At 42.1% G+C, this 10,279-nt stretch overlaps 1 protein-coding gene across 2 annotated transcripts in view; it reads left to right on the forward strand.

The window, feature by feature from the left end:
• Positions 1-7,670, forward strand: part of EFNB2 (ephrin B2) — a 58,468-nt gene extending 50,798 nt beyond the window's left edge. Inside the window, exons 3-5 of one of the 2 annotated variants that reach the window (XM_081858289.1) lie at positions 709-801; positions 1,573-1,686; positions 3,857-7,670. In XM_081858289.1, coding sequence (XP_081714415.1) covers positions 709-801; positions 1,573-1,686; positions 3,857-4,239 — 590 coding nt within the window. In that variant the 3' untranslated portion in view covers positions 4,240-7,670. The remainder of the gene's footprint in view (positions 1-708; positions 802-1,572; positions 1,687-3,856) is intronic. The other variant, XM_081858290.1, reaches the window with a different exon arrangement.
• Positions 7,671-10,279: the final 2,609 nt, after the last annotated feature.

Here is a 10,279-nt window from a genome sequence, read left to right on the forward strand (position 1 = left end):
ATATCTCCCTGATGAGTTAGGCAAGCTAAGGAAGCAGAAATGAAAAGCTGCTTTTGAGGCTTCAGGATGAGAATAGAAATCGGGCTCCCGGCGGCAGCAGGAGGCCCCATTAGCTAAAGTGGTGCTTCAGGTTAAGAACAGTTTCAGGTTAAGAACAGACCTCCAGAACGAATTAAGTAGTTAACCCGAGGTACCACTGCAGATGCAGATGGGTTTAGTCCAAGTGATATACGCACAGGTACTGGAGTACACAAATGAGCAACTGCAAATTCTGAGTTATGGTTTTTTTCAATCGGTAGGACTCTCTGGCTTGAGAGGACTGCATGTTCCTTGCTCTGCTGAGGCTGGCAGGACTCCCTTTTCTTTCCAGCCAACTCCCAGTTTTTCAGGGCAGTGTGGGTGTAGGTGTGGAGAACTGTCTACTCTTTCAACCAGTGGCATAATAACAAGACAGCCAATTGTTCATGAAAGAAAAGTGCCTGGATAAGTTAGAAACCCGATAATGCATTCCAGCTTTAGGTATACAACACAGCCTGCTCTGTTTGCCTGGCTGTCAAGCGTTTCACAACTTTTTCTGGGTAAACCTGAACAGCAGGAGTGAATTTGAACAGATAACATCTATTTTCAGGTACTCTTGCTTTGTGTAACTTCACCTGGTGGCATCCTGAAATCTTTCACTCTGTTTTTGTTTTTGTTTTTTTCAATCAGCAACATCTAATGGATCACTGGAAGGCCTGGATAACCAGGAGGGAGGGGTGTGTCAGACAAAAGCCATGAAGATCCTAATGAAAGTTGGACAAGGTAAAGACCATCTGTGTTTTTCATCAAACAACTTTGATCAGCCCCTGGGCCCCATTGAGTGTCTCAGCTTCTGCTAATAAGGTGAAACAGCATGAAACAGCAGAGTCTATATTAGTCTGCCTTTCTTTGGATTCTGAAGGCAAAGCCTATTTTCTGCACCTAAGTTACTGACAGATTTTACAGGAAGAGAGTTAATGCAATAAGATCTCTTCATTGGAGAGCTCTCCTTGGAAAGAAAGGTCACCCATGAACAACATGTGCTGCAGTTATTCTTGCTTGCGTTCTAAACATTAAAGCACAGTTTCAGAGCTCAGCATTATTTAAAACAAATGAAAAGGAAAGGGGGCTAATGCTCCCTTCATTTGCTTGTGGCAAATCCTCCCTAAAGAAGAGAGGGTTTTGTTCATTGTCCTTTTCTCATATACAGATAACCTATTGTGCAGAAAAAAACCTATTCTTTCTAATTAGAGGTTGGTTTAGTAGTCAATCAACTTGCCTGCTATGCTGAAATGTCATCTGCAAAGGTTTTCGTGCCAATTTCAGGAATCCCCTTCATTTTCTGCCACTAGCTTCACAATCTAAATCTCTGAAATAACTCTATAGCTTTTTCTCTCTTGCTTGCTTTAAAGGAGAAAATTACATTCTCATATCTTCTTGTATTCCTGCATAAAGGATCTTCTGTTCAAAGCCATTCATGCCTCGTGAAAATTGATAACCAGCTTATAAAGCACATTATTGTTAGTTTGTAGTGAATCATTTGTGTTGTTTCAGTTCCCAATTCTGGTGGGTCCCCAAATAATGCTGATCCAACTAAACGCCCGGAACAGGAAGCTGGTACCAACGGGAAAAGCTCTACAACAAGTCCCTTTGTAAAGGATCATGCAGGTAAACAGGAGAGCTTTTAGATTTTGAAGGAGGTGATTTTAAAGGCTATTTCTCATACATTTTATCTCCCATCATTAAGGGTTTATTAAATAATAAGAAATAATAAAAGCAAGCATTTGCATAGGGAGAGGAAGCTTGCGTACCAGTGTGTGAGAGGTCAAAGATCATGACTTCTGCAAAAGTAAGCCTCTCTTCATTTGCATTTCATAGAAATGGAATGGTTCCATCTGGAAATACTGCTGACTTCAAAAAGAAGGGGAGAGAGAGAGGCAGGAATTGAAGTAGTTATAACAAGCTTACCAGAAGAGATGAGTTGGTGGTCATTGGTTGCAATCCAGTTCATGGTTAAGCACATTTGACTCAAGCCTAATTGAAGTCAACTAAAGGATCCTTAACTGAGCACTAGATTGTAGCCATTGTCTTCTGGCAGTATTTATGAAGAGTTTATCATTAGCACTTATCAGGCTTGCTTTAAAACATGTATAATTACTGCTGTCATCCTCTGGCTGATCACATTGGCACTCTGAATAACTCATCTAAGCAATATATAATGACTGAGCTGATTCTTGGATGAGTATAAGACGAGTATTTATCTTAAATGTCAGAATGACAAAAATAGCAGTAGCAGCCATTGAGGTGGTTCACGGGGTGAAATGTATCCCGCAGCACATATATGGAGGGGGAGCAACCTTTCTGCTCTTACTTCTCTGAAGGTGGCAGTAGAGGTATGGGATATTGCATAAACGTTGTGCAAGGGGTATGGTCATCGCGATGACAGCCACCCTCACCTATGGCTGGGCAAACATCTCAGACAGCCATGGGATTGCACAATTCTGGCTGTGTCATCCCATGTCTGCCTTGCCATTGGCAGATATGGGTAGGAAGTCCCCTTGTCCGCTATTGCCATCTCTTTCGCCTCGCAAACCACCACATGGGCCACCACTGTAAGACCAGTTTCTTATCTTTATTTCACTTGAATGAGGAAGAATAGTGAGGGGAAGTCAGTGAGGAGAAGAATCTCAGACTAAGACCACTGCTCACTCAGTTGACTTCAGTACCATCGTTGGGGTTTTTTTTAATAACTCCTTAACCTGCTCACCATTATTTGCCATCATGCCATTAAATCTTTTGCTTGTCAGTTACTTGAGCAGGCATCAGCAATTTTGTGCTAAGGGAGGATTTTTCGACCCAAATTTAGCCTCCACAGCAATATTTTCTCTTGGAAATAGGCATCAAGTTGCAGCAAAACCTATTAAAGGTTTTCTCAGCGACAAAGCACCAAATTTGATTTAATTTAAAACATGTTTGCTGTGTGAGCTCCAGATCAGTTTGCATCCTTGTTACTGCTATTCTAGCTGCAGGTACATGGGAATCTTGTTCCCAGCAAAGCCCCCTTGCTACCAGCTATGACCAGCACTCATCCCTGCTGGCCTCTGTAGATCTAGTGGGCTTAATTGCTCCACTGGATGCTACACAGAAGGGCAGGGCAGGTGCCCATCTCTGCCCTAGCAGATCTGTGTGAGCTGATTGACCCAGGATGAGGCTAGACCCTCTGAGGCATCCGTCTGAGGCTGTTCCCACCTGCCCTGTTTTAACTAAACCGTAGTTAAAAAAACCAAAACGTAACAAAATGAAGCAATATCTATTGGGGTCTCTTAGCATTTCAACCTGCTTTCCACCTGGCAACACAGATGCCTCTCCAGACAGAGGTTAAGCGCACAATGGCAAAGTTTAGTCCAAATTAGTGTTTGAAAAAGAAAGTGGCAGGGGAATAGTGAGTCTTGAGAATTTCCTCCCCCACCCCCGTTTTTATCCCTATTAGCTGCTTTGAGCTGACCAACATCTGTTAAGACATGGTGTGCATCAAAGGCTGCCTTGTCAGTGCCAGTCCTTGCTGCTGATGGGTGATGATAGATGAAAAGAACACAGTGTGGTTTGGGAGCAACATAAAAGTGAGAGAAACAGACACAAGCGTCTTGCTGAATGTGAATGGCTGACTTGTGGCTGGTTGTTCCTAGATGTCTTGCGGGGTAATTGGTTTGTCAAAAGTTCAGTCAACAGTCAAGTCTTTCAGTGCTGCAAACTGGTGATGGGACAATGATCGTTTTGAACTTAGATCTCTCTCGCTCTGTCTCTCCCCTCTGCCCCTTCATTCCAACTTTATCCCTAGGTCCCAACTCAGATGGAAGCAAGGCTGGACATTCCAGTATCCTTGGTTCAGAGGTGGCCTTATTCGCAGGGATAGCTTCAGGGTCCATCATATTCCTCATCATCATCATAACTCTGGTGGTTCTATTGTTGAAGTATCGGCGGAGACACAGGAAGCATTCTCCCCAGCACACGACGACACTGTCACTTAGTACATTAGCCACCCCAAAACGCAGTGGGAACAACAATGGGTCTGAACCCAGTGACATTATCATTCCTCTGAGGACTGCAGATAGTGTCTTTTGCCCACACTATGAAAAAGTCAGCGGCGACTATGGACACCCAGTGTACATCGTTCAAGAAATGCCCCCTCAGAGCCCAGCAAACATTTATTACAAGGTCTGATGAACACTCAGCGCGGTACCTTTTTTGAAGCTCTCTCTCTCTGGTCAAAATGCTATCCGTGACGCGGGGGGTGGGGTGGGGTGGGGGGTTGTGATGAGCCCCTGCGCTGGTTACTGGACCAGGCGCAGCGGAGGGAACGGCAAGCCCCACCCTGTGACAAGAGAGCCACGTTGAGATGCACAGCTTCCCTAGTCTGTAGAATTCCTGCCTTGGTGAACAAGCATTTACTTGGAAGCTGGAAGGATTTGCGTAGAAGATACCTGCCCCCATTGCTGTACGTTCATCACCTCCGAAGCCATGTGCTGCTGGCATCCAGACATGTACGAAAAGCCCAGGGAAGATGGAGCAACTCACGGATGCTAATGGTTTTTAGGCGTTTGGGGAGGGAGTCGGAAGTCATCAAGCTTGAAACGCAGCCCTGTGACTTTGTGTGTACTCTTAAGAGCTTGCGGATTTGTCATACAGACCTGCTTTTAAGTAAGACTTTTTAATCATCCTTCTTGCTTTTAGTCAATCCCTGATGCATTTAACTTCAGTCGGGTAGCATTCTCCACACAAGCATTCATTCACGCTCCTCAACCTACATCACTACCGGAAAGCATACAATTATTATTCTTTTATTTTTGCCATTCCATACACCATCCGTTTGTGGTAGCAGCCTCACTTGAATGATTAGTGCTTTTGGGATGGGTGGGGAGGGGAGGGTAGAACCAGGCTTGCTTAATAAAGGAATCTTCCGTCCCGAAGCTAGCTTGTCAGCAGAGCCAAGAATATGAGGAGGAAGGGCTGATCGACTGTTGTTGCCTCTGGAATATCAACTGGGCCAAGCCAGACAATTTAGGCAGCGCAGCACTTTTGATATCGGGAGTTCTAGGAAGCAAGTTGGAACACACAGCAACACAAGCAGCTGAATGGGGTCTGCATTTGAAGGATGCCAAGGTTGTTCTCCAATAGCAATGTGCGGGAGAGAATAGTCCTCTCCCTTTAAAGTAGGACAAAGAGTGTAAGTAAATGGACGTGCCTGGGAGACAAGACAATAGTGATATATGAGGGCAGGACTGCTGGGGTACTTATTGTGCCAGCAATAAGATGTACAGCTTTGAACTAGCTGTAGCAAAATCTCGGTCTGCTTCAAATGACATTTCTTTTTCTTTCTTTCTTTCCTTCCTTTCTTTTTGTTGAAAAAATAAAAAAGCAGACTCCGCTGCTATGCTTATCACATTTTAATTAATCGCAGGACAGGGGAAATTTTGTTTAAGAAAACAGCAACATCTGACATAGAAAAATCACATGCTTAACAGTCAAGAGGGCTATAATTCCATCACTTAAAAAAAATAATGTATTCACATCTCTGAATATTAATCAGGATTTTATTTTTCCTCCAACCAAGCCTTGTTTCTGGCAGTGCATTTGCAAGGGAGTCCTGTACTCCCGACACTGCTGCTATCTGGGGTATTCTCCTTCAGAGTTAAAGCACATATGGTAAACTGCTTACAGTCCGTAAAGATGCAATACATTTAGACACACGAGAGGGAGATGTAAGGTATGACTTATTTATAGTAGGTGTATAGAACCCAAGGAATATAAAGTAGCAGATTTTGTTATGATTACTAATATATATATCTATCTATATATATATCTAGAGAGAGATTGCACAGACTCTACACCAGAAGATGTGAAGTTCATCTGTGGCAATGCATCCAATCTTAAATTGTCAGCGTTAAAGCAAAATGACTGGGCAAGCCTTCTTGGGGGAGGGGGGGGGGCGGAAATAGCTTCACTCCAAAAAAGAACAATACTGAGAAAATAACAAAGCCCTCTAAGCTGTCTTGCATAACTCGTAGACTAGGAGAGACAAGCCCCAAAATACCACAGAATTGGCGTAACTGCATCATGTATTTAACAACTGGATGTTCTGATGTGGGTTTTCTTTTTCTTTCTTTTTTCTGTGTTATGTCCCTGTTTTGTTCCCGCCCCTTTGCCTTACAAGATGGAGTCCATTCAGCTGGTCACAAAATACGGAGAGTTTCAGTTTAGAGTTTCTGCTTGAAGCATGGTTGCTTGTCCTCCTTCCCACCTCTTATACCCTGGGGGAGGGTGGAGGAGATCTACTTTTTTATGTGCTATGCAAAATAGATGTCTTTTCACATAGTCCTGTTACCATAGCAACGATTCACTTTCTGGACTGGAAAGAACATGTAACTACAGCATTTTAAGGTTCTCAAACCTCCACTGAGCACGTGCAAAAAAAAAAAAAAAAAGTACTGTCATAGAAATGATTACTCTCTGTATTTCCTGAACCTGAAAATGATGTTGGTCCAAGGAGAAGCAAAGAGGAAGGGAGGGTGGAAGAGAATCATGGTTCTGTGGGAGGTTACCATGGTAACCAGCTACAATACAGATGTAGTTCTTTCCTAAAGCCTTCCTTTCTGTGAATCCATCCATGAAAGATTTTTTCTTGTAAGTCATTAAGATTTGATTTTGGGGGGGAGGAGGAGAGTTAATAGATGGGCCTGTTTTTTTGGTTTTTTTTTAATCGAGAGTATGTTTAGTTGGTTACATTCTGATCATGTACTAAACTTTGTGAGGGGGAAATATTGGATGAATCGGTGGAGAAGGAGAAGAAGAAGCAACAACCTGCAACCAGTTTTAGGGGGGGTGAGGAACAAAGAAAAGAAGAGCCCTGTGTATCTGTGTTGTGTCTTGTGCAGAATAATGACAATCTTACCAACTGTTCCTTTTAGTTGGTGTTTGGTTCAGCTTTGAAAAGTTACTGTAAATGCCTTGCTTGTGTTACCCCTTGAATCACCTAACTTTTTGAAATTTACACCATCATGTCTAAAGAGTGAAGATGCTGTAAATAAGTTCAAGATTTACTGTATATGGATTTGGGGTGTTACAGTAGCCTTATTCACCTTTTTAAATAAATATAAAATAAAAATACACATGGAAACGAGAATAAACATCTTTTCTTAACCAGATTGTGTATATAGAGCAACATTGGTTTTTTAATAAAGTCTAAGCGAGATGTTTTGTATAAAATCTGACTTTTGCTATGTATTTAGCTACAGCTTGTTTAAAGGCCGTATCATTCCCCCTTTGCACAGTATCCAGGAAAAAAAAAAGATAAGGTATAAAAAAGGTTGCCAAATTGCTGCATATTTGTGCTGTAATTGTGTACCATGAATATTTATTTAAGAATTCCTTTGTCCAGTTTGTAAGTAACACAGTATTATGCTTGAGTTATAAATAATTTTTCTCTCTCTTTTTTTAAAAAAACCTAGAGTGTCATAGATTTGAAATCTGCTTTTGTTCTACATTGCAGTTAGCCCCTTTCCAGAAAATGAAATCTATGAAAATTCACATTCCACATCTGTTTCAAACTGAATTTGTTCTTTAAAAAATAAAATATTTTTTTCCTATGGAAACAATGCCTTCTACGGATCTTATTTGGTTCCCCCCCTTCACCCACTTCAGTTTGGGCCATAACCACTGGGGAGTTTGGAGACACCCAGTTCCACACCCCAGCCAGGAGGAAGGAACCTTTGCCAGCAAGAGTGTTACATTCCATTGTGATCAAATTTACGAGTTCTGCATGCAAGCACGGCCTGGCCTGTGGGTGTCCTGAGCAGGGCAGCGGATTTTATATTCCTTTTTGTACAGTACACTGCATTTTAGCCGTGCAAAAGTCAGATGCTACACCCAACCAATCCACAAGCTTTATCATAGTTCAGGGACACATTCCAGCCAGGCAAGAGCAGTCAAGGTTGATACAGAGCAGGGCCAATGAGAACTCTGGTATAGAGAGATGTAGGATGTGCATGGGCTGGAAAATGAGGCTCAAAAGAGCTATATTTGGCTCCATGGCCTGAGATTCCCTGCTGATGTACTTGGCTGATGGTTACTTATGGCATGAACCACACATCCTATTGATTCCAGCGTTGCAATCAAGTTTGCAACATCTCTCATGGTGGCAACCACCTTACGATGGCATGCCTTTTAAGCCACATTTATAAAGCAAGCAGTCTTGCACCATGTAGGTGCTTTGGTTATTCCTTTAGAGGTATATCACCAAGAACACATTTTTAAAATCTGAAACCATAGGAGTGAACTCCTTGTTTTCCTTTTTTTATTTATTCTCACTGATCTGGATCTAGTTTGTGCACAAAGCAACCCAGAGGGCACAGTCTTACACTTTGGAGATATGCTGCTCTTTCTGTTGGTAGACGTTTTCATAGCTGTGGTTTACCAGTGCTCCCAGCTGCCAGTCCACTTGTGTGCGATAGTAATACAAGTAGATCTCAAGGAATCCTTGACTTCTCTGTTGTGCAGCTTGACAAAGAATCTTGACTCCAAGTTCAACCACTTCATCCTGTATTGATTCACCAATGCTTATCTTCTCATTTTTGGGAATAATGAGAATATTATTAGAATTTTGCAGCAACCATTCTAGAAATCTTTAGAATTGTTATTGCAGCCTATTCAGAAGTTGGTCCCATCGACCCTTGCCTCTAGGCTGGCTGGTTTCTAGCCACAAAGGAGCAGACAATGGCACTTGAAGAAAATGTGGTGGACAGTATCTTCTGCTTGATTGATTTTTAATGCCTTCCCCTGTTAATGAATGGTATCCAGATTTGTCCCACTAACACCTATGGAGTTTAATGTATCTAATGCAGACTTAGTCCTAATTTCAGCCACTGCTGAAGGCTCAGTCCTTGTTAGGGAATCTTCGAACCAAACAGAACTTAAGTAAGTTCATACTTGAGGAAATTGGTGATGTCTCATTTTCTTTGAATCCCAAGCACAGAATGGAAGCACCCACATGAATTCAGCTGATTGCCTTTTGGAGATAAATGAACATTTTCATATCATTATGATGGCTCAGACACACCGAAGCTATCCAGCATCATATAAATCTCTGGCAATCATCACACAGAGAGTGATTTTGGTGGAATCAGGCTGTGCTAATTCCATGCTAATACCTATAATTCCATTTATATGTATTTTCACCGTCCACTTAGGCACTTGTTTGCCTCTATAGCATTTGCATATCCTGCATATTTTAGCTTCTGCTACACACTGCACTGTTTAAAACTCATTAAGTCTATGATTGAACTGGAATTTGAATCCTGATCTCCCAATGCCTCAGTGTATGGCTGTTCACTAGACTACATGGGCCTTGCAGTACGTTCAAGTCCCTTGTATCTCCATGTACATCCTGTGTGATTTCAAAGATCACACAATACTTTCATTCAGCAAAACATGCTTAGAGATGTGAAAGTTTTCAGCATGGAGCTGGTTGAACTGTATCAGGGAATGTGGTTTATGCATTTGCAGACATGACATGATTATCGGCTAGAATAATGAGAATCTGAGCCCACTGATAAGATGGCTACAATATTGTTTGGATTCTGGATTGTGAAACTCAACAGGACTGTAATTCAGCGGTAAACCACATACTTTGCATGTAAAGGTCATTGGTTCAATGGCATCTCCGGGTAGGGTTGAGAAAGAAAGACCTGGATAACCACGGCCAGTCTTTGGGGGCAACCCTCAGCTACACTGACTTTGTAGAATCATAGTTTGAAGAGACAGCGAGGGTCATCTCGTCCAACCAATGCAGGAATCATTTTGCCCAATGTGGGGCTTGAACTCTCAACTTGAAGATTAAGAGTTTTATGCTCTGCCAACTGGACTACCCCACAGTCTCCCCATATTCCCAAGCCAAGTACAGTATTCCCAAGTAACTGCAACCAGCACTCTGCAGAAGCTATTCACCTTTCAGAAAACCTACCCAGCATAAAGCTGGCTGACTTACAACCCATGTTTTATAACTTGAAGGGAAAGATGTACTTGCATTTTAAACTGCTGCTGACATGGCACTATTAATTATCAAATGAGAACAAAAGCAGAATTTACTACCTCATTATGAAGCTTGTTTCTCTAGCATGAGCCTGGGCTGAATCAATAGGCTCTAAGTGGAAAATAAAATGATAATGCACAGTTGTGATCTACCCTGAAAGGAGCAAGAATCTATTAA

Source organism: Podarcis erhardii, assembly GCF_964252035.2.
Source record: "Podarcis erhardii genome assembly, chromosome: 4".
Lineage (NCBI taxonomy): Eukaryota > Metazoa > Chordata > Lepidosauria > Squamata > Lacertidae > Podarcis > Podarcis erhardii.